General features: G+C 51.8%; 1 protein-coding gene across 1 annotated transcript in view; it reads right to left on the minus strand.

Annotated features, from left to right (window-relative positions):
* The window catches only part of LOC116951511 (protein kinase C alpha type-like), a 94,860-nt gene that overhangs the window by 47,083 nt on the left and 19,871 nt on the right, over window positions 1-27,906 (minus strand). Inside the window, exon 3 of the mRNA XM_076073705.1 lies at window positions 25,600-25,682. Coding sequence (XP_075929820.1) covers window positions 25,600-25,682 — 83 coding nt within the window. The remainder of the gene's footprint in view (window positions 1-25,599; window positions 25,683-27,906) is intronic.

The raw sequence follows: 27,906 nt of genomic DNA on the forward strand, positions 1-27,906 counted from the left end.
CAGAGACACACACAGTCCCAGAGACACACACAGTCCCAGAGACACACACAGACCCAAAGACACACACAGACACAGAGATACACACAGACCCAGAGACACGCACAGACCCAGAAACACACACAGACCCAGAGACACGCACAGACCCAGAGACACACACACACCCAGAGACACACACAGACCCAAAGACACACACAGACCCAGAGACACACACAGACTCAGAGACACACACAGACTCAGAGACACACACAGACCCAGAGACACACACAGACCCAGAGACACGCACAGACCCAGAGACACATACAGACTCAGAGACACACACAGACTCAGAGACACACACAGACCCAGAGACACACACAGACCCAGAGACACACACAGACTCAGAGACACACACAGACCCAGAGACACACACAGACACAGAGACACACACAGACCCAGAGACACGCACAGACCCAGAGACACACACAGACCCAGAGACACACACAGACCCAGAGACACACACAGTCCCAGAGACACACACAGACCCAAAGACACACACAGACCCAGAGACACACACAGACCCAGAGACACGCACAGACCCAGAGACACACACAGACCCAGAGACACACACAGACTCAGAGACACACACAGTCCCAGAGACACACACAGACCCAAAGACACACACAGACCCAGAGACACACACACACCCAGAGACACACACAGATCCAAAGACACACACAGACTCAGAGATACACACAGACCCAGAGACACGCACAGACCCAGAGACACGCACAGACCCAGAGACACACACAGACCCAGAGACACACACAGACCCAGAGACACACACAGACCCAGAGACACACACAGACTCAGAGACACACACAGACCCAGAGACACACACAGACCCAGAGACACACACAGACCCAGAGACACACACAGACCCAGAGACACACACAGACCCAGAGACACACACAGTCCATGGGCTACAGCAGAAATTGGCACCGCCTAAAGGTGGAGCACGTTTATTTAAATGTCCAAATAACGGTTAATGAAATTTCGATTTAAACATAGCCATTTCTGTGACCAGTCACAAGCTAATCACTCAGCTATTTCAATGCTAAATTATCCTGTTTGATTTGTACTAGGTGCCTCTGTGGATGTGTAGGCTTTGACTTTAACATAGCCATTTCTATGACCAGTCACAAGCTAATCACTCAGCTATTTCAATGCTAAATTATCCTGTTTGATGTGTACTAGGTGCCTCTGTGGATGTGTAGGCTTTGACTTTAACATAGCCATTTCTGTGACCAGTCACAAGCTAATCACTCAGCTATTTCAATGCTAAATTATCCTGTTTGATTTGTACTAGGTGCCTCTGTGGATGTGTAAGCTTTGACTTTAACATAGCTATTTCTATGACCAGTCACAAGCTAATCACTCAGCTATTTCAATGCTAAATTATCCTGTTTGATATGTAAACCCCTTTGTCAAGGTGCCTCACTTCTCTAAACCAGCTTAAAAGACGCTACAAATCTTAACAACGTTCATTGAAGCTCTGTCGTCCCGACAGGTCTGTTCCTTTCACCTGAAGAAGGCCACTTGTGTTGTGGCCGAAACGTCGTGAGAATTTTATTGTGTAATTTAATTTTATTAATTTATTATTTTATTATCATTCTACGTGACTTTACCGAAAGAACCAAAGAAAACGGCGAATGACTTCATACCCGCACTCTGTTCTCACAGGTATCACATTCTTCACTATCGTTGGCTCCGTAGATAAATTTGAACCATTAAAATGAGAAAATGGCGCCACTTTCAAGTGCAATATCGGCTCTGGGTTCATGGACTAACAGAGGCACACAGAGAGAGAAAGACACAAACACACGGACAGGCACGCACAGGCACGCACAGACACACAGGCACAAAGAGAGAAAGACACACACACACAAAACAAACACACAAAGGCACACAGGCACAGAGAGAGAGAAAGAACCGCGTCAATAACAACAAAAATTCGCCACAAAGTGGCGGTGACGTCACCACGGCGCTTGTGCCACGCTAAGTGCGCACATAAACACACACAGAGATGCATAGCGAGACCGCATTGCGATTTGATGGCTGGAGGAGGGGCGGGGGTGTGGTGATTTCCCAGCAGTTCAAAAGGGCAGCTACTTCCTCCAACCCTTTGAGGCAAGCCTCTGCCTCTTGCCCCATGACCTTTGGGCTGAAGGGACCCCCCCCCACCACCTTCCCCCTCCAAGACATTTTGCAGAAATTGCTCAGACACACCTGCAGCAGACCTGATTCGAATCCAACGGCCGCCCCGATTAATACTGCGGCTGCAATAGACCGTTCAAAATACCGGGCGCAGTCCGCTTGACGGTGGACGCCAAAGATCCCGTGACGCCGATCGCAAGAGTCGGGCCGGCCGATGGCGCGTGCGAGCAAATGTGAGAACAACACAAAATAAATACCACCTAAAGTAACCCAATCGGGAGTACACAGCAGCAACAACGAAAACGATCGCAGGACTCTCCTGGAAAAAAAAAACTCGCTGTGCCTTCCCGTCTAACAACAACACAATAATAATAACAATAATAATAACAATAATAATAACATTTATAGGTTGGCAGATCGGATCGCCATTCTCTCCAACCCACCCCCACATTCACACCCGGCCTCTTGAGGATGCTAATGCGAGTGGGGAGCTGCGGCATTATTTGTCATTATGGGATTAAAAGAGTGATCTGTGATCGCGGGCCACCACAGGAGATAACGTGCGTTGTGCTTCCAGACCCGTGAGCACCGCTCATCCTCTGAACCTCCGAGCGGAGGCTGCGGTAAGCCTCCTCATTCCTGGGGACGCTGGTCGTGTGGGCGACGTGCGCGATGAGGATGTACGTGGAACTTCATTCGCACCGTACGTGGCCAGCCGTGCCAATCGCAGGTGCGGGACGGTGGGAGTGTGGCCCCCTGCCAGATTTCTCTCCCCTAGCCGGAACAGCGTGGGCCATGGTCTCTGGTGAGGTCTGGACTGGCTCAAGGCGCAGGTCTGCAACTGCTCGTTCGCGTCACCGCTGGAGGGAGCCCTGGAGAGCCACTCTACGCGGTGTTTGGCCTACTCTTCCACACTGGCAAGGCGTCTTGGGGAAGAGGGACCGGGAGCGCGAGTGCAGGAAGAGCGGCTGAGCGAGCCACACTCCTCAACTTCACCCGTTCCCCATCAACGAAGGGGCAGGGGGCGGAGGGTGGGGGCAGGGGGGGCGGAGGGGCGGGGGATGGGGGCAAGGGGGCGGAGGGGCGGGGCCATGGGGGGGGGGGCGCGTGGAAATGCCAACGCCAGCTGCAAGCAACTGGTGGAAGCACACACAGAGTGAGACACGTGCACAACAGCTGCCATATGCCAGAAAGTGACGTTGACGTTCACGTGGGACATGTGCCAGGCCAGGTGCACTGTGAGGCAATGCTCGCCGAGACAGGAGCCATACGGGTCACGGGCCCAGGTGCTGTTGGTTGACCGAGCGAGATGACCGGCAGATGCACCCACGGTGCCAGCAAGCTGGTGTTTTAGCCGCCCGGCGCCCTCTGCCCGTTGTTGTGAGCGGATACACGGGCATAATACTAGGCGCGTTCAGTCGTAGACGGACACCCACACAGGGACACGTGACACTTACAGAGATGCACACTGGCACTGAGACAGACATCGAAACAGAGACACGCAGACAGACATGCACACACACACACTGAGAGATACACTGATTGGTTGGCTATTAATACATTTAATTGAATCGTTATCGGTTGGCCTGAAAATTGGCTGGCTGTTCTAATTGTCGGATAACTCGACGGATAATTAGGTGCTAGTGAATCGCTGGCTGGTTGTTTGGCGAGCTGATCGGCCGTTATTAATTGGCTGGAAGACAAATTATACCGCTTAGTGCTTAATTAGCTGATAAGGTGATTAGTATATAATTGCCTGAAATATCTGGTCATTGGCTGATGATCAATTTACTGTTTGGCTAGCTGGCTAATTGGTGAATTAGTAAGTTAGACTGGCTGACTGGCTGGCTGGCCAGGCTTGTTAATTGGCTTAATTGTTGGTGGTTGATTAATTGGACTGTAGACTGGCTAGCTGACTATTGGCTTTGTTGCTAGTGGTTAATTGGCTGGCAGATTAGCAAACTAGGTAGTAATTAATTGGATGGGACACTGGCTGGCTGATTGACCCGTGGTTAATTGGATGGTAGATCAACTAGCTGGCAGACTGATTGGCTAGATAATCATTGGGTGGCTGATTGGCTGGGTGATCAATTGGCTGGGTGATCAATTGGCTGGGTGATCAATTGGCTGGGTGATCAATTGGCTGGGTGATCAATTGGCTGGCTGATTTGCAGGTGGCCTGATTGCCTGGCTATTGGCTCGCTAATTATCCTGGCAGATTGGCCCGGGTGATTAATTGGATGGCTGATTGGCTGGTTGGCTGACTGGCTCGCCGATTGCCCAGCTAAATTGGCTGGCAGATTGGCCCCCTGTAATTAATTGGATGGCTTATTGGCTGGCTGGGTGGTTGACTGGCAGATCGCTGGCTGACTGCTTTTACTGCATAATTGGCTGGCTGGCTGGCTGATCGGCCGGTTTGATTCATTGGCCAGCTGATTGGCCGGGTGATTGACTGGCAGATGGGCTGGTTGGTACACGGCTGGGTGAAAGTGCTCTATAATATTAATGACCGCACAGATCTCTCTTATCTCGCCTGCCAGATGCAGTTTGTGAGAGTGCACTCACTTCCGCACTCAGCGGGCTAGTGAAACAGCTGCCGATTGTCGGCGCTTTATGCACGCAAAGGCAAAGATACCCCGTGCAGCCTACTCGGGCTGTCGGGACAAGTACTGTTAGCGAGTGAGCGGCGTGGCCACGACCACGCGCGCCTAAACTATGTCGTCCCAGTGCAAGTGTTTACACACCCGCACCAGGTACTTATTTAAGGCTGAGTCGACCTAGTATGAGCCTCGGAACCTGGAAGCAGATATTACTCGCGCCAATTTAGCCTTGGCCCGGGACTCAAACAAATGCGCCACTGTTCTCCACTCATACACAAAGACAAAGATCCCCCGTGCAGCCTACACAAGCTGTTCGGGCAAGTGCTGTTAGCGAGCGCCTATGAAGGTCGCCACAAGGGATTGGCGTGGCCAACCTGGCCGCCTTTGTCTCCCCAGTGCTGGTGTTCTACACACTGCACCAGCTACCCACCGACTGTTAGCCGTGAACGGGAGTCGAACTCGGCTTGCCAAATACGCCGCTCAGTACACCCGACAACGAGACTACCACTCCCCACACATACGTGCACGCACACCGAGAAGACATGCACGCGTAGAACAAGAGCCAGCCTTCGCCACGAAGTGGCGGTTACCATCATCACAGCGCTTGTGCCAGGCTAGGTGCCATAGAGGACGAGTGCGTCCAACAGCTCAGTAGCGACCTTCACGAGCATCCTTCGCAGACGCCGACCGTGACACCTATCCTCCTGCATCGCATCGGCCCATCGTTTAGCCACCTCTATCCGGCCGAACAGAATAATAGTCACTGGTGTTGGCCGTGAGCGGGAATCGAACTCTGGTCGCCGGCTTCGTAGCGCAGCGTCGCGCTAACCGTTGCACCACCGCTCCCCACACGCACTCCAACACACACACAGACACACACAGACATCAACAACAACCGCCATTCGTCACTAAGTGGCGGTGACGTCACCACGACGCTCGTGCCAGGCCATGTACATCTTGAGGCCACACACAGACACACAGAGACACACACACAGACACACACACACCCAAACATCCCGGGTGGATTTACAACGGCACCAACATTCCAGAATAATTGGAACGTTAAGAGTTTCGCCTTCATCACATATGGGCCAACACTTCACACATCACTCTTATTATTATGATTTGAAACACTGTACTGTATATACTTTCATAAACATACAGATGCATTTTTTAAAATTCAAAGACAAAGATTCCCCGTATAGCCTTGTGGAAGACCGTTGGGGCAAGTGCCGTTAGCGAGTCGCACCTCTGAAGGCCGGATCGGTGCACAAAGGAGTGGTGGTGACCAGCACCACCCCCGGCCGCCTTTGTCTCCCTAGTGACGGTGTTTACCCACCGCGCCAGGTACTCATTTGAGGCTGAGTCGACCTAGCGGAGACCCAGGACCGGGTTCAAATATTCGCCGCCACTGTTGATCATGAGCGGCGGGAATTGAACTCGGGTCGCCGGGACTCGTGGCGCGGCGCCCTAACCACTGCGCCACCGCTCCCACATTTTTTTTTAATCCAGAGCACATTTCAAAGGAATCGGCCCCAGGTCTACTTGCAGCGTGGGATCCTGTATCCAGGGTACTGAGACACCCCTCAGGGCACGGGGAGCCTCCCTCCCTCCCCTCCCTCCGTCCCTCCCCTCCGTCCCTCCCCTCCGTCCCTCCCCTCCCATCCCTCCCTCCCTCCCTCTGTCCTCCGCGTGGCTGTGCAAAACGACCCTCAGTCAATGATCCTGTGCCAGTCAGCTCCATCTCCTCTCCGGACAAGCAGTGCCCTGCCGGCAGTGATTCCAAATGGTGCCAATTCAGGGCCGTTCATAGGGAACGGAGTGGGGGGGGGGGGAGGTGATGGAGGATCCCGAGGCAAATCTCGCTGTCGGCCGCCAACCGATAAGATCACCCCCCACCACCCACCCCATCCCTAAAGTGCGGGGCCCGGGCCGGTCGCTCCGACTCTGGTTGGCAGTCGTGCGGCGAGGGCGGCCCGGCGCAGCCGCTTTGAGCACCGTGATGACGGCACGCGCGCGGTGCCTTCCGTCACGGGCGCATCGACAATCCTGGGTTGAGTGGTGCGAGTGGTTGGTGGAATCGTCGGGTGGTGGGGCTGGGGGTAGCGGTAGCGTGGCCAGCGCGCTGCGCTATGGACCTGGGGGGCAAATATCCCCAGGTTCTATTCACCCCGAATGGCCACCAACACCTACAAACACCTACAACCACCAACACCTACAACCACCAACACCTACAACCACCAACACCTACAACGGTGACGATTATCTGAACCGATTCCCGGGCCACCTCCTCCTTCTCCTCCGATAGGTCGGCTCAGCCACAAATGTGTTTTGTAAACATCGCCACGAGGGAGACAAAGGCGGCCCGGCGTGGTGCTGGCCACCCACATGCTCGCGTGCCGTGCCGGCCTTCATAGGTTGCTCGTGAACAGCACGTGCCCCCAACAGGCTGTTAAGGCTATACTCGTGCTGATATACAATGATATATATATACAGGGTGTTTTGAAAATGATGGACCCGATTTGAAATCGCTATACTGTATCTCTGCCACCACGAACCGCCCATGAATGAAACGCTTACCACTTGAGAGGGCGGGGCATGGAGAGGGCGGGGCATAGAGAGGGCGGGGCATAGAGAGGGCGGGGCATATAGAGGGCGGGGCATATAGAGGGCGGGGCATAGAGTTTCAAATGATTACCGCTAGATGTCTCTCCCAGTGCACAAACAGCCCCTAGCCTCAGTCATTCGCAAGACAACACCGCCTCAACGTTGGATAGGTGGCACGGTGCCCCAAGACTTGGCGCTACACTCTTGGCCCCCAAGGTCCCCGGACATCACCACACCCTGCGACTTTTTTTTCTTGTGAGGATACGTCAAAGACCCGTGGTGTTTTTGTGCCACCATTAGCGACTAATCTGGGTGACCTCACAAACAGAATCACGGCGGCGGTGACTTCAGTGGAAGGAGAGACTTTTGAGAGGCGTTTGGGACGAATTCAGCTATCGTCTCGATGTTGTCCGTACAACAGATGGAGGGGCACACAGAGCATTTATAAAATGTTTAGTAAAACTTGGTAACTCATTAAACCGTTTGTAACTTTTTTTGCGTAATTGTAACATGTTGCCATCGTGGCATATACTGCGAAACACAACGAAACTTGAAAAGCAGAACTAAACACTGACGAAGATCCCCCGTGTAGCCTCAACAGACTGTTGGGGCAAGTGCTGCTAGCGAGCAGCACCCCGTGAAGAAAGGAGGCACAGCGCATGCGGCCGTGGGTGGCCAGCGCCACGCCGGGCCGCCTTTGTCTCCCCAACGCTGATGTTTACCCACACCAGGAAATCATTTAAAGCCGAGTCAACCTAGGGGAGGCCCGGCACCGATGTAGATATTCGTCACTGATGTCGGGTGGGACAGCCCTGAGCAGGAGTCGAACTCGGGTTTTTTGCCGGGCTCATCGCTAACCACTGCGCCACAGCTCCACAAACAAACACACGCACGCACACAAAGTGTCAACTCGTATATTTACGTATTCAAACACACATTTGAATCGTTCAAACGACATACGCGAATATGCAAACACGCACGTTTACATATACTAGCAGCACACGAGGGGGTGGCTGGCCAGCCACACACCGGAAGGCCCATTGTCTCCCCAGTGGCGATGTTTACACACCGCACCGGGTACTCGTTTGAGGCTAAGTCGACCTAGGGGAGGCCCAGGACCGGTTCATATAAATCGTCACCGGTGTTGGCCGCTACACCACCGCTCCCCACACACGCACACGTTCACAGACACACACACACACACGCGTTCACAGACACACACGCGTTCACAGACACACAATCACGCTCACAGACACACACACTCACGCTCACAGACACACACACACGCGTTCACAGACACACACACACACGCGTTCACAGACACACACACCTTCACAGACACACACACGTTCACAGACACACACTCACGTTCACAGACACACACACACGCGTTCACAGACACACACACGTTCACAGACACACACTCACGTTCACAGACACACACACGCGTTCACAGACACACACACGTTCACAGACACAAACACACGTTCACAGACACACACACGTTCACAGACACACACACGCACGTTCACAAACACACACACACGCGTTCACAGACACACACACGTTAACAGACACACACACACGTTCACAGACACACACACGTTCACAGACACACACACACGTTCACAGAAACACACACACACGTTCACAGACACACACACACGTTCACAGACACACACACGTTCACAGACACACACACTCACGTTCACAGACACACACACTCACGTTCACAAACACACACACACACACGTTCACAGACACACACACAAGTTCACAGACACACACACACGTTCACAGACACACACACACACACGTTCACAGACACACACACGTTCACAGACACACACACTCACGTTCACAAACACACACACACGCGTTCACAGACACACACACGTTCACAGACACACACACATTCACAGACACACACACGTCCACAGACACACACACTCACGTTCACAGACACACACACACGCGTTCACAGACACACACACACACACGTTCACAGACACACACACGTTCACAAACACACACACACACGTTCACAGACACACACACACGTTCACAGACACACACACGTTCACAGACACACACACACGTTCACAGACACACACACACACGTTCACAGACACACACACACGTTCACAGACACACACACGTTCACAGACACACACACACGTTGACAGAAACACACACGTTCACAGACACACACACACGTTCACACACACACACACGTTCACAGACACACACACACGTTGACAGACACACACACGTTCACACACACACACGTTCACACACACTCACACGTTCACAGACACACACACACACACGTTCACAGACACACACACACGTTCACAGCCACACACACAAGTTCACAGACACACACACACGTTCACAGACACACACACGTTCACAGACACACACACACGTTCACACACACACGTTCACACACACACACATCAATAGCACTCACACACACCCACGCACTGACACGTAACTAACACAGGCAACCCACAGACGTACACTCACTCGCTCGCACACTCACGCACACCCACACACACGCACCTTCGTAACTCGATTCCCGATCACGGCCAACACCGGTGACGATTATCTAAACCGGTCCTGGGCCTCCCCTAGGTCGACTCAGCCTCAAATGAGTACATTACACACACACCCTCACAATACACACACACCCTAACAATACACACCCTAACAATATACATACACCCCCACAATACACACACACCCTCACAATACACACACACCCTAACAACACACACCCTAACAACACACACACGCTCTAACAAACACACGCACCATAACACACACACCGTAACAACACACACGCCCTAACAATACACACACACATCATAACAACACACACACACCCCCACAATACACACACACCCTCACAATGCACACGCGCACCCTATAAACATACACACCCTAACAACACACACACTCACCCTAACAAAACACACACCCTAACAACACACACACACTCACCCTAACAACACACACACCCTAACAACACACTCACTCACCCTAACAACACACACACAACCTAACAACACACACACTCACCCTAACAACACACATAACCTAACAACACACACACACTCACCCTAACAACACACAAACTCACCCTAACAACAAACACACTAACAACACACACACACCCTAACAGTACACACACATCATAACAACACACACACCCACAATACACACAAACAATACACACACAAACTAATAATACATACACACACCCTAACAACACACACACTCACCCTAACAACACACACACCCTAACAGTACACACACACATCATAACAACACAACACACACACCCCCACAATACACACAAACAATACACACACATAAACTAACAATACATACACACACCCTAACAACACACACACTCACCCTAACAGCACACACACCCTAACAACACACACACCCTAACAGTACACACACATCATAACAACACAACACACACACCCCCACAATACACACAAACAATACACACACACAAACTAACAATACATACACACACCCTAACAACACACACACACACACTAACAACACACACCCTAACAGTACACACACACATCATAACAACACACACACACTAACAACACACACACCCTAACAGTACACACACACACACATCATAACAACACAACACACACATCCCCACAATACACACACACACAAACTAACAATACATACACACACCCTAACAACACACACACACCCTAACAACACACACACACTCACCCTAACAACACACACACCGTAACAACACACATACCCTAACAACACACACACCCTAACAACACACACACACTAACAACACACACACCCTAACAATACACACACACATCATAACAACACAACACACACACCCCCACAATACACACACACAAACTAACAATACATACACACACCCTAACAACACACACACACACTAACAACACACACACCCTAACAACACACACACCCTAACAGTAAACACACACATCATAACAACACAACACACACACACACCCACAATACACACACACAAACTAACAATACATACACACACCCTAACAACACACACACACACTAACAACACACACACACCCTAACAACACACACACTCACCCTAACAACACACACACCGTAACAACACACTCACCCTAACAACACACACACTAACAACACACACACCCTAACAGTACACACACACACATCATAACAACACAACACACACACACCCCCACAATACACACACACACAAACTAACAATACATACACACACCCTAACAACACACACACTAACAACACACACACCCTAACAACACACACACCCTAACAGTAAACACACACATCATAACAACACAACACACACACACCCACAATACACACACACAAACTAACAATACATACACACACCCTAACAACACACACACACACTAACAACACACACACACACTAACAACACACACACTAACAACACACACACCCTAACATTACACAACCGCACACTCCGAGTTGCACGGGCATTGCACATACTGAGATTATACACACGCTAGGCTGACAAAGATCCCCGTATAGCCTGCACAAGCGATTGGGGCAAGTCCTGTTAGCGAGCACCCATGCAGGCCGCCACGGTATACGAAGGGGCCGGTGTGGTTAGCACCACGCCCGGCCGCCTTTGTCTCCCCGGTTGCGATTTGAGTTTGATACACACCGCACACCGCATACTCGTTTGAGTCTGAGTCGACCTAGGCGAGGCACAGGACCGGTTCAAATATTCGTCGCTGCCATTGGACGTAAGCGGGAATTCGAGCGGTGGCGCAGTGCGCTAACCACTGCGCCACCGCTCCCCCCACGCACACACACACACACTCTCTCTCTGTCATCTGTAGGAACCACACACACACACTCTCTCTCTGTCATCTGTAGGAACCACAGACACACACACACTCTCTCTCTGTCATCTGTAGGAACCACACACACACTGTCTCTGTCATCTGTAGGAACCACACACACACACTCTCTCTCTGTCATCTGTAGGAACCACACACACACACTCTCTGTCATCTGTAGGAACCACACACACACACTCTCTCTCTGTCATCTGTAGGAACCACACACACACACACACTCTCTCTCTCTGTCATCTGTAGGAACCACACATACACTCTCTCTCTCTCTCACTGTCATCTGTAGGAACCACACACACACACACTCTCTCACTGTCATCTGTAGGAACCACACACACACACTCTCGCTGTCATCTGTAGGAACCACACACACACACGCACTCTGTTATCTGTAGGAACCACACACACACACACTCTCTCTGTGTCACTGTCATCTGTAGGAACCACACACACACACACTCTCTCACTGTCATCTGTAGGAACCACACACACACTGTCTCTCTGTCATCTGTAGGAACCACACACACACACTCTCTCTCTCTCTATCTGTCACTGTCATCTGTAGGAACCACACACACACACACTCTCACTGGCATCTGTAGGAACCACACACACACACTCACTGTCATCTGTAGGAACCACACACACACTCTCTTTCTCTGTCATCTGTAGGAACCACACACACACACACTCTCTCACTGTCATCTGTAGGAACCACACACACACTCTCTCTGTCATCTGTAGGAACCACACACACACACTCTCTCATTGTCATCTGTAGGAACCACACACACACACTCTCTCTCTCTCACTGTCATCTGTAGGAACCACACACACACACTCTCTCTCTGTCATCTGTAGGAACCACACACACACACTCTCTCTCTCTCACTGTCATCTGTAGGAGCCACACACACACACACTCTCTCTGTCATCTGTAGGAACCACACACACACACACTCTCTCTCTCTCTCTCTGTCATCTGTAGGAACCACACACACACACTCTCTCTCTGTCATCTGTAGGAACCACACACACACTCTCTCTCTCACTGTCATCTGTAGGAACCACACACACACACTCTCTCTCACTGTCATCTGTAGGAACCACACACACACACACTCTCACTGTCATCTGTAGGAACCACACACACACACTCTCTCACTGTCATCTGTAGGAACCACACACACACACTCTCTGTCTGTCATCTGTAGGAACCACACACACACACTCTCTCACTGTCATCTGTAGGAACCACACACACACACTCTCTCTGTCATCTGTAGGAACCACACACACACACTCTCACTGTCATCTGTAGGAACCACACACACACACTCTCTCTGTCATCTGTAGGAACCACACACACACACTCTCTCTCACTGTCATCTGTAGGAACCACACACACACACACACTCTCTCTCCGTCATCTGTAGGAACCACACACACACACTCTCTCTCTGTCATCTGTAGGAACCACACACACACACACTCTCTCTCTGTCATCTGTAGGAACCACACAAACACACTCTCTCTGTCATCTGTAGGAACCACAGACACACACACACTCTCTCTCTGTCATCTGTAGGAACCACAAACACACACACACACTCTCTCTCACTGTCATCTGTAGGAACCACACACACACCCACACTATCTCTCTCTCTAACTGTCATCTATAGGAACCACACACACTCTCTCTCTGTCATCTGTAGGAACCACACACACACACACACTCTCTCTCCGTCATCTGTAGGAACCACACACACACACTCTCTCTCTGTCATCTGTAGGAACCACACACACACACTCTCTCTTTCTGTCATCTGTAGGAACCACACCCACGCACGCACTTTCTCTCTGTCATCTGTAGGAACCACACACACACTTACTCTCTCTCTCTCTCACTGTCATCTGTAGGAACCACACACACACGCACTCTCTCACTGTCATCTGTAGGAACCACACACACACACTCTCTCTCTCTCACTGTCATCTGTAGGAACCACACAGACACACTCTCTCACTGTCATCTGTAGGAACCACACACACACACTCTCTCTCTGTCATCTGTAGAAACCACACACACACACTCTCTGTCATCTGTAGGAACCACACACACACACACTCTCTCACTGTCATCTGTAGGAACCACACACACACTCTCTCTCACTGTCATCTGTAGAAACCACACACACACACTCTCTGTCATCTGTAGGAACCACACACACTCTCTCTCTCTCACTGTCATCTATAGGAACCACACACACTCTCTCTCTGTCATCTGTAGGAACCACACACACTCTCTCTCTGTCATCTGTAGGAACCACACACACACACTCTCTCTCTCACTGTCATCTGTAAGAACCACACACACTCTCTCTCTGTCATCTGTAGGAACCACACACACACACTCTCTCTGTCATCTGTAGGAACCACACACACTCTCTCTCTCTCTCTGTCATATGTATGAACCACACACACACACTCTCTCTCTGTCATCTGTAGGAACCACACACACACACACTCACTCTGTCATCTGTAGGAACCACACACACACATACACACTCTCTCTGTCATCTGTAGGAACCACACACACTCTCTCACTGTCATCTGTAGGAACCACACACACACACTCTCTCTCTCTCTCTGTCATCTGTAGGAACCACACACACACACTCTCTGTCATCTGTAGGAACCACACACACACACTCTCTCTCTGTCATCTGTAGGAACCACACACACACACACTCTCTCTCTGTCATCTGTAGGAACCACACATACACTCTCTCTCTCTCTCACTGTCATCTGTAGGAACCACACACACACACACTCTCTCACTGTCATCTGTAGGAACCACACACACACACTCTCGCTGTCATCTGTAGGAACCACACACACACACGCACTCTGTTATCTGTAGGAACCACACACACAGACACTCTCTCTGTGTCACTGTCATCTGTAGGAACCACACACACACACACTCTCTCACTGTCATCTGTAGGAACCACACACACACTGTCTCTCTGTCATCTGTAGGAACCACACACACACTCTCTCTCTATCTGTCACTGTCATCTGTAGGAACCACACACACACACACTCTCTCACTGGCATCTGTAGGAACCACACACACACACTCACTGTCATCTGTAGGAACCACACACACACACTCTCTTTCTCTGTCATCTGTAGGAACCACACACACACACTCTCTCACTGTCATCTGTAGGAACCACACACACACTCTCTCTGTCATCTGTAGGAACCACACACACACACTCTCTCATTGTCATCTGTAGGAACCACACACACACACTCTCTCTGTCATCTGTAGGAACCACACACACACACTCTCTCTCACTGTCATCTGTAGGAACCACACACACACACACTCTCTCTCCATCATCTGTAGGAACCACACACACACACTCTCTCTCTGTCATCTGTAGGAACCACACACACACACACTCTCTCTCTGTCATCTGTAGGAACCACACACACACACTCTCTCTGTCATCTGTAGGAACCACAGACACACACACACTCTCTCTGTCATCTGTAGGAACCACACATACACTCTCTCTCTCTCTCACTGTCATCTGTAGGAACCACACACACACACACTCTCTCACTGTCATCTGTAGGAACCACACACACACACTCTCGCTGTCATCTGTAGGAACCACACACACACACGCACTCTGTTATCTGTAGGAACCACACACACAGACACTCTCTCTGTGTCACTGTCATCTGTAGGAACCACACACACACACACTCTCTCACTGTCATCTGTAGGAACCACACACACACTGTCTCTCTGTCATCTGTAGGAACCACACACACACTCTCTCTCTATCTGTCACTGTCATCTGTAGGAACCACACACACACACACTCTCTCACTGGCATCTGTAGGAACCACACACACACACTCACTGTCATCTGTAGGAACCACACACACACACTCTCTTTCTCTGTCATCTGTAGGAACCACACACACACACTCTCTCACTGTCATCTGTAGGAACCACACACACACTCTCTCTGTCATCTGTAGGAACCACACACACACACTCTCTCATTGTCATCTGTAGGAACCACACACACACACTCTCTCTGTCATCTGTAGGAACCACACACACACACTCTCTCTCACTGTCATCTGTAGGAACCACACACACACACACTCTCTCTCCGTCATCTGTAGGAACCACACACACACACTCTCTCTCTGTCATCTGTAGGAACCACACACACACACACTCTCTCTCTGTCATCTGTAGGAACCACACACACACACTCTCTCTGTCATCTGTAGGAACCACAGACACACACACACTCTCTCTCTGTCATCTGTAGGAACCACAAACACACACACACACTCTCTCTCACTGTCATCTGTAGGAACCACACACACACCCACACTATCTCTCTCTCTAACTGTCATCTATAGGAACCACACACACTCTCTCTCTGTCATCTGTAGGAACCACACACACACACACACACTCTCTCTCCGTCATCTGTAGGAACCACACACACACACTCTCTCTCTGTCATCTGTAGGAACCACACACACACACTCTCTCTCTGTCATCTGTAGGAACCACACCCACGCACGCACTCTCTCTCTGTCATCTGTAGGAACCACACACACACTTACTCTCTCTCACTGTCATCTGTAGGAACCACACACACACGCACTCTCTCACTGTCATCTGTAGGAACCACACACACACACTCTCTCTCTCTCACTGTCATCTGTAGGAACCACACACACACACTCTCTCTGTCATCTGTAGGAACCACACACACACACTCTCTCTCACTGTCATCTGTAGGAACCACACACACACACACTCTCTCTCCGTCATCTGTAGGAACCACACACACACACTCTCTCTCTGTCATCTGTAGGAACCACACACACACACACTCTCTCTCTGTCATCTGTAGGAACCACACACACACACTCTCTCTGTCATCTGTAGGAACCACAGACACACACACACTCTCTCTCTGTCATCTGTAGGAACCACAAACACACACACACACTCTCTCTCACTGTCATCTGTAGGAACCACACACACACCCACACTATCTCTCTCTCTAACTGTCATCTATAGGAACCACACACACTCTCTCTCTGTCATCTGTAGGAACCACACACACACACACACACTCTCTCTCCGTCATCTGTAGGAACCACACACACACACTCTCTCTCTGTCATCTGTAGGAACCACACACACACACTCTCTCTCTGTCATCTGTAGGAACCACACCCACGCACGCACTCTCTCTCTGTCATCTGTAGGAACCACACACACACTTACTCTCTCTCACTGTCATCTGTAGGAACCACACACACACGCACTCTCTCACTGTCATCTGTAGGAACCACACACACACACTCTCTCTCTCTCACTGTCATCTGTAGGAACCACACAGACACACTCTCTCACTGTCATCTGTAGGAACCACACACACACACTCTCTCTCTCTGTCATCTGTAGAAACCACACACACACACTCTCTGTCATCTGTAGGAACCACACACACACACACTCTCTCACTGTCATCTGTAGGAACCACACACACACTCTCTCTCACTGTCATCTGTAGAAACCACACACACACACTCTCTGTCATCTGTAGGAACCACACACACTCTCTCTCTCACTGTCATCTATAGGAACCACACACACTCTCTTTCTGTCATCTGTAGGAACCACACACACTCTCTCTCTGTCATCTGTAGAAACCACACACACACACTCTCTCTCTCACTGTCATCTGTAAGAACCACACACACTCTCTCTCTGTCATCTGTAGGAACCACACACACACACTCTCTCTGTCATCTGTAGGAACCACACACACTCTCTCTCTCTCTCTGTCATATGTATGAACCACACACACACACTCTCTCTCTGTCATCTGTAGGAACCACACACACACACACTCACTCTGTCATCTGTAGGAACCACACACACACTCTCTCTCTCTCTCTGTCATCTGTAGGAACCACACACACTCTCTCACTGTCATCTGTAGGAACCACACACACACACTCTCTCTCTGTCATCTGTAGGAACCACACACACACACACTCTCTCTCTGTCATCTGTAGGAACCACACATACACTCTCTCTCTCTCTCACTGTCATCTGTAGGAACCACACACACACACACTCTCTCACTGTCATCTGTAGGAACCACACACACACACTCTCGCTGTCATCTGTAGGAACCACACACACACACGCACTCTGTTATCTGTAGGAACCACACACACAGACACTCTCTCTGTGTCACTGTCATCTGTAGGAACCACACACACACACTCTCTCACTGTCATCTGTAGGAACCACACACACACTGTCTCTCTGTCATCTGTAGGAACCACACACACACTCTCTCTCTATCTGTCACTGTCATCTGTAGGAACCACACACACACACACTCTCTCACTGGCATCTGTAGGAACCACACACACACTCACTGTAATCTGTAGGAACCACACACACACACTCTCTTTCTCTGTCATCTGTAGGAACCACACACACACACTCTCTCACTGTCATCTGTAGGAACCACACACACACTCTCTCTGTCATCTGTAGGAACCACACACACACACTCTCTCATTGTCATCTGTAGGAACCACACACACACACTCTCTCTCTCTCTCACTGTCATCTGTAGGAACCACACACACACACTCTCTCTCTGTCATCTGTAGGAACCACACACACACACTCTCTCTGTCATCTGTAGGAACCACACACACACACACTCTCTCTGTCACTGTCATCTGTAGGAACCACACACACACACTCTCTCTGTCATCTGTAGGAACCACACACACACACTCTCTCTCTGTCATCTGTAGGAACCACACACACACACACTCTCTCTCTGTCATCTGTAGGAACCACACACACACACTCTCTCTGTCATCTGTAGGAACCACAGACACACACACACTCTCTCTCTGTCATCTGTAGGAACCACAAACACACACACACACTCTCTCTCACTGTCATCTGTAGGAACCACACACACACCCACACTATCTCTCTCTCTAACTGTCATCTATAGGAACCACACACACTCTCTCTCTGTCATCTGTAGGAACCACACACACACACACACACTCTCTCTCCGTCATCTGTAGGAACCACACACACACACTCTCTCTCTGTCATCTGTAGGAACCACACACACACACTCTCTCTCTCTGTCATCTGTAGGAACCACACCCACGCACGCACTCTCTCTCTGTCATCTGTAGGAACCACACACACACTTACTCTCTCTCTCTCTCACTGTCATCTGTAGGAACCACACACACACGCACTCTCTCACTGTCATCTGTAGGAACCACACACACACACTCTCTCTCTCTCACTGTCATCTGTAGGAACCACACAGACACACTCTCTCACTGTCATCTGTAGGAACCACACACACACACTCTCTCTCTCTGTCATCTGTAGAAACCACACACACACACTCTCTGTCATCTGTAGGAACCACACACACACACACTCTCTCACTGTCATCTGTAGGAACCACACACACACTCTCTCTCACTGTCATCTGTAGAAACCACACACACACACTCTCTGTCATCTGTAGGAACCACACACACTCTCTCTCTCACTGTCATCTATAGGAACCACACACACTCTCTTTCTGTCATCTGTAGGAACCACACACACTCTCTCTCTGTCATCTGTAGAAACCACACACACACACTCTCTCTCTCACTGTCATCTGTAAGAACCACACACACTCTCTCTCTGTCATCTGTAGGAACCACACACACACACTCTCTCTGTCATCTGTAGGAACCACACACACTCTCTCTCTCTCTCTGTCATATGTATGAACCACACACACACACTCTCTCTCTGTCATCTGTAGGAACCACACACACACACACTCACTCTGTCATCTGTAGGAACCACACACACACTCTCTCTCTCTCTCTGTCATCTGTAGGAACCACACACACTCTCTCACTGTCATCTGTAGGAACCACACACACACACTCTCTCTGTGTCATCTGTAGGAACCACACACACACACACTCTCTCTCTGTCATCTGTAGGAACCACACATACACTCTCTCTCTCTCTCACTGTCATCTGTAGGAACCACACACACACACACTCTCTCACTGTCATCTGTAGGAACCACACACACACACTCTCGCTGTCATCTGTAGGAACCACACACACACACGCACTCTGTTATCTGTAGGAACCACACACACAGACACTCTCTCTGTGTCACTGTCATCTGTAGGAACCACACACACACACTCTCTCACTGTCATCTGTAGGAACCACACACACACTGTCTCTCTGTCATCTGTAGGAACCACACACACACTCTCTCTCTATCTGTCACTGTCATCTGTAGGAACCACACACACACACACTCTCTCACTGGCATCTGTAGGAACCACACACACACTCACTGTCATCTGTAGGAACCACACACACACACTCTCTTTCTCTGTCATCTGTAGGAACCACACACACACACTCTCTCACTGTCATCTGTAGGAACCACACACACACTCTCTCTGTCATCTGTAGGAACCACACACACACACTCTCTCATTGTCATCTGTAGGAACCACACACACACACTCTCTCTCTCTCTCACTGTCATCTGTAGGAACCACACACACACACTCTCTCTCTGTCATCTGTTGGAACCACACACACACACTCTCTCTGTCATCTGTAGGAACCACACACACACACTCTCTCTGTCACTGTCATCTGTAGGAACCACACACACACACTCTCTCTGTCATCTGTAGGAACCACACACACACACTCTCTCTGTCACTGTCATCTGTAGGAACCACACACGCGCACGCGGGCTGAAGGGCGTCAAGGTCGGGACAGCGGGAACTCCCCCCCCACCCTCCCACCCCCCTCCACCCCTCCTCGCCCACACAGCCCCCCCCTCCACACTCCCTCGGCCCCCACCACCACCACCCCGCTCAAGCCTCTCACCGCTTGCGCGTTCAGCGACCAACCCTATCACCAACTCACCACGCGGGCGCGTCTCAACCTCGTCGAAATCATGAAAGCTCAGCAGGTGCACGGCAGGCTGCCCTCGGACTATCCGGGCAGTGGTTGGTGGTGATGCTGGTTGGTGCTGGCTACGCTGCTGCTGCTGCTACTCCTGCTGCACGTGGCTAATGATGTCGATGCTTACCCTGAGCCCTCATTACTTTGATAGTGGCGTTGCCTTTGAGCTGTACGCCTTTTGGCGTCCTCTGGTCTAGCAACAATTGAGACGAGGCTCAAAAGAAAGCCGTCCCTTGGTGTGGTTTCAAGGACAATGCATATATTATCAGAGTGTGTGTTTTTTTGTTTGCATTTTGACCACAAGTATTGTAGTTAATGCACACGTGATTCCTCGTAAAACGGTATCAGTTTTGTTGGCAGAAAAAAGGGGAATAACCCGATTATTAAGAATATGCTGCTCCTGCTGCTGCACGTGGCTACCTGTAGTGGAACAGCAATAGGCTGCTGCTGCTCCTGCTGCACGTGGCTGCGAGGGTTGGTGGGTCACCGCATGCACAAACGCTGCCGTGACAACTCCCCTCCTATCCGTGGATGTCGAGGGAGGTTGCCCGTGCCCCCCCCCCCCCCCCCGGCTCCCCTGGAGATGGCCGCTCCGCCAACTGTGGACTCGTATCCATCCGTGCCATCCGCACGCGGGAAGAAGACCGAAAATGACCCCGAGACATCGTGCAGCAATGACGACAAATTCGAAGATAAACCCGAGGCTTCCACAGATGGGGCAAGTGCCGTGAGCGAGCAGCTCCCCACCACCGACAAAGACAAAGATCCCCCGCATAGCCCGAACAGCGTTTTGTGGCAAGTGCTGTGAGCGAGTAGCACCTATGAAGGCCCGAACGGCACACGAGGGCGCGTGGGTGGCCAGCACCACGCCGGGCCGCCTCTGTCGCCCCAGTGCCGATGTTTACTACACACCGCACCAGCTACTCACACAGGAGCGGGCGATGAGTCCGCGAGCAGGTGAGTAGGGCAGGTGAGCAGGTGAGTAGTGCAGGTGAGCAGGTGAGTAGGGCAGGTGAGCAGGTGAGTAGTGCAGGTGAGCAGGTGAGTAGGGCAGGTGAGCAGGTGAGTAGTGCAGGTGAGTAGGTGAGTAGGGCAGGTGAGCAGGTGAGTAGGGTAGGTGAGTAGGTGAGTAGGGCAGGTGAGCAGGTGAGTAGGGCAGGTGAGTAGGTGAGTAGTGCAGGTGAGCAGGTGAGTAGGGCAGGTGAGTAGGTGAGTAGGGCAGGTGAGCAGGTGAGTAGTGCAGGTGAGTAGGTGAGTAGGGCAGGTGAGCAGGTGAGTATGGTAGGTGAGTAGGTGAGTAGGGTAGGTGAGCAGGTGAGGAGGGCAGGTGAGCAGGTGAGTAGTGCAGGTGAGTAGGTGAGTAAGGCAGGTGAGTAGGTGAGTAGGGCAGGTGAGCAGGTGAGTAGGGCAGGTGAGTAGGTGAGTAGGGCAGGTGAGCAGGTGAGTAGTGCAGATGAGTAGGTGAGTAGGGTAGGTGAGCAGGTGAGGAGGGCAGGTGAGCAGGTGAGTAGTGCAGGTGAGTAGGTGAGTAAGGCAGGTGAGTAGGTGAGTAGGGCAGGTGAGCAGGTGAGTAGGGCAGGTGAGTAGGTGAGTAGGGCAGGTGAGTAGGTGAGGAGGGCAGGTGAGCCGGTGAGTAGTGCAGGTGAGTAGGTGAGTAAGGCAGGTGAGTAGGTGAGTAGGGCAGGTGAGCAGGTGAGTAGGGCAGGTGAGTAGGTGAGTAGGGCAGGTGAGTAGGTGAGTAGTACAGGTGAGCAGGTGAGTAGGGCAGGTGAGCAGGTGAGTAGGGCAGGCGAGCAGGTCAGTAGGGCAGGTGAGCAGGTGAGTAGGGCAGGTGAGTAGGGCAGGTGAGTAGGGTAGGTGAGCAGGTGAGCAGGTGAGTAGTGCAGGTGAGTAGGTGGAATGGTGGGTTGGTGAGTCGGTGAGGGTTGAGAGAGTGACCGCGTTAGACCGCGGGCACGGGGAGGAGATGGGAATTGCGAGGTTCAGTGTGGCCAGGAGGAAAGACGGCGTCGTGAAGACACTGACACACACACAGTGACACACACACGTGTTCACACATTGACACACATTGACACACACGCGTGTTCACACACTGACACACACGCGTGTTCACACACTGACACACACGCGTGTTCACACACATTGACACACACGCGTGTTCACACACTGACACACACGCGTGTTCACACACTGACACACACGCGTGTTCACACACATTGACACACACGCGTGTTCACACACTGCCACACACGCGTGTTCACACACATTGACACACACGCGTGTTCACACACTGACACACACACGCGTGTTCACACACTGACACACACACGCGTGTTCACACACTGACACACACACGTGTTCACACACTGCCACACACGCGTGTTCACACACATTGACACACACGCGTGTTCACACACTGACACACACACGCGTGTTCACACACTGACACACACACGCGTGTTCACACACTGACACACACACGTGTTCACACATTGACACACACACGCGTGTTCACACACTGACACACACGCGTGTTCACACACTGACACACACACGCGTGTTCACACACTGACACACACACGTGTTCACACATTGACACATGTACACATGGATATACGCGCCCGGGCCCGCCTTTATCCTCCCAAGTGGCGATGTTTACACTCCGCATCGGGCACTCGTTTGAGGCTGAGTCGACCTAGGGGAGGCCCAGCAGCGGTTCAGATAACCGTCACTGGGAGTTGGTGGCCGTGAGCGGGAATCGAACTCGGGTCGCCGGGTTCGTAGCGCAGCGCTAACCGCTGCACCACCGCTCCCCGCAACCACTGACACACACACATAGTGACACGCGTGCGCACTCCGGAACGCCGTGTCCTCTCCGATCCTCCTCTCCCGTTGCCCATTTCTCACTTTTTCATTTCTCGGATGAAGAGGTTTGAGTGCTAACGCACTCCCACACTGACACAACCACGCAAAGCTAAAGATCCCCCGGTACGAGCCTTAACAGACTGCAGGGCCAAGTGCTGCTCACGTGTAGCACCTATGAAGGCTGCCCCCCCCACGGCACACGAGGGGGGATGGGCGGCCCCACGCGCCCGGACGTCTTTGTCTCCCCAGTGGCGATGTTTACTACGCACCGCGCACCAGCAACTCAGCTGAGGCTGAGTCCACCCACGGGGGGAAATCGCCACTGGCTCAGATCAGCGTCACAACCACGGACGCGCAAAATGCACCACCACTCCCACGCTCACAGGTGCACAGTCATACAAAGATCGCCCGTATAGCCGACGCAGGCTTTTGGGGCAAGTGCTATGAAGACCGGCATGGCGTACACAGTGGGGTTGTGCTTTTCACTTCCCGGCCACCTTTGTCTCCCCCAGTGCCGATGTTTACACACCGCAGCAGGTAATCATTTGAGGTCGAGTCAACCTAGGAGAAGCCCAAGACCGGTTCAAATCTTTGTAACTGCTTAGAACTTGTAGGAACACAAGGGAGACATGGGGAGACACGGGGAGACACGGGGAGACTCTGGGAGGCACGGGGAGGCTGTGAGAGACACGGGGAGACTCTGGGAGACACGGGGAGACACGGGGAGACACGAGGAGACCCTGAGAGACATGGGGAGACTCTGGGAGACACGGGGAGACTCTGGGAGACACGGGGAGACTCTAGGAGACACAGGAGGATCTGGGAGACACGGGAGGATCTGGGAGACACGGGGAGGCTCTGGGAGACACGGGGAGGTTCTGGGAGACACGGGGAGACCCTGTGAGACACAGGGAGACCCTGGGAGACACGGAAGGATCTGGAAGACACGGGGAGGCTCTAGTAGACACGGGAGGATCTGGGAGACACGGGGAGGCTCTGGGAGACACGAGGAGACTCTGGGAGACACGGGGAGACCCTGGGAGACACGGGGAGACTCTGGGAGACGCGGGGAGGCTCTGTGAGACACGGGGAGACCCTGGGAGACACGGAAGGATCTGGAAGACACGGGGAGGCTCTAGGAGACACGGGAGGATCTGGGAGACACGGGGAGGCTCTGTGAGACACGGGGAGACCTTGGGAGACACGGGGAGGTTCTGGGAGACACAGAAGGATCTGGGAGACACGGGGAGACTCTGGGAGACACGGGGCATCTCACCTGCGAGCTGAGAGATTTGTCGGCGCCGGGACACGAGAAGGTGACGAACTCGTGACACCTCTTGTGCACCACAAGACTGCACACTGACACAGCACCACCACCATCATCACCATCACCACCACCACCATCATCACCATGAAGCCCCCCCCCCCCCCCCCCACCGTCATTCCGCTGCCACAGGAGGACGTGGAGCTGAGTGGACTTGCCGATGACTGGTACCAGCGGTGTCAAGATCGGCGTCTGTGGAGGAGGCTCGTGAAGGACGCTACTGGGCATTTGGAGGCAGTCGCCCTCCAAGAACAACGGAGGGCGGAGGAGCGATGCTCACAACAACGAGCGGAGCGCCGGGTGGCTAACACACAGCAAGTTGGCACAGTAGGGGGCACAGGTGGTTCATCAGCCAGTCATCTCAGTCAGTCGACCCTTGGCACCTGGGTCTGCCCCGTGACCTCCTGCCAGCGGGCGTTCGACACTTCACGTGGCCTCAACGTGCACCTAGCCTGGCACAAGCGCCATGGTGACGTCACCGCCACTTAGTGGCGAATGGCGGTTGTTGTTGTTGTTGTTGTGTCTGTGTGTATTTGTTTGCTTCTTGAGGCATGCGGTAGCGTAGCGGTTAAGGTGCTGCAATTGCGTGACATCAATAAAACTGCCTTTGTGCTACAGGACCAGTGCCGGATGAAGCGAAGTGCGGGGCCTGTAGCATATTGATGTTATAAAGGGGCCCTGAATAAATAAATAAAAACACGTAAATATTAAAACACAAAATGTTTCACTTGCATAGTAAAGTTATTGTATTTTTTCATTTGCTATACAGCCAGATAATACGACACGTCGCTAACCTTAAACACCCAGTCGTTCGTGAAAGTTGAAGGCGGTATAGTACTATAGTAATAGAGCAAGTGCAGAATCACTGAACCGAAATTGACAGCTTGAAAGCGTTTAGCGCGGGGCCCTTGAAAGAGCGGGGCCCGTAGCATTATGTAGTAGCTACGACATGTGTAGTACATATGTAGTAGCTACATGTGTAGTACATATGTAGCTACTACATTTGTAGTACATATCTAGTAGCTACTACATTTGTAGTACATATGTAGTAGCTGCTTTGCTACGAGGCTAATCGGGCACTGCACAAGATGTGTTTCCGTGGGGATTGGAAGGGTTGCCCTGGTGGGTTCCCACACACCACCCGCTTCATGCAACTCTGCCCGGGCCCTTCACGAGGTCACTTGCCCCAGTCGTCTCGTTGCACGGGAGACTCTCTGTAAGGTTAGCCGCGTGCGTGGCACGTCAGAAGGGAGGGGGGGTCCCGCAGATCGATCGTAACGACTACCGGGGCTTCTCCCTCCCCCCAGTGTGGAAGAGGAGGAGTGGGTGAGTGGGGGGTGAGTAAGTGGGGGGGGGGGTGAGTGGGGTTAGTGGGGGGGGTAATTCCTGGCAGAGGTTTAACGTCGCCTTGCCAGGCACGTCGAGGAAGAGACCAGAACGATACTCCGCTCCGATGCCAAATTTCCTGTTCGTCTGCTACAGCAGAGGTGCAGGTGAATTGTCAATACGACTACCATGCCTCCTTCAATACGACCTACCATCCCTCCTTCAATACGACTACCATGCCTCCTTCACTACGACCTACCATCCCTCCTTCAATACAACCTACCATGCCTCCTTCAATACGACCTACCATGTCTCCTTCACTACGACCTACCATCCCTCCTTCAATACGACCTACCATCCCTCCTTCAATACGACTACCATCCCTCCTTCAATACAACCTACCATGCCTCCTTCACTACGACCTACCATGCCTCCTTCACTACGACCTACCATTCCTCCTTCAATACAACCTACCATGCCTCCTTCAATACGACCTACCATGTCTCCTTCACTACGACCTACCATCCCTCCTTCACTACGACCTACCATCCCTCCTTCACTACGACCTGTCATCCCTCCTCCAATACGACCTACCATGCCTCCTTCACTACGACCTACCATCCCTCCTTCACTACGACCTACCATCCCTCCTTCAATACGACCTGTCATCCCTCCTCCAATACGACTACCATCCCTCCTTCAATACGACTACCATGCCTCCTTCAATACGACCTACCATGCCTCCTTCAATACGACCTGTCATCCCTCCTCCAATACGACTACCATCCCTCCTTCAATACGACTACCATGCCTCCTTCAATACGACCTGCCATCCCTCCTCCAATACGACCTACCATGCCTCCTTCAATACGACCTGCCAACCCTCCTTCAATACGACCTGCCATCTCTCCTTCAATACAACCTGCCATCCCT

Source organism: Petromyzon marinus, chromosome 43, assembly GCF_048934315.1.
Source record: "Petromyzon marinus isolate PM22_M1 ecotype Great Lakes invasive population chromosome 43, UKy_Petmar_22M1.pri1.0, whole genome shotgun sequence".
Taxonomy (NCBI): Eukaryota; Metazoa; Chordata; class Hyperoartia; order Petromyzontiformes; family Petromyzontidae; genus Petromyzon; species Petromyzon marinus.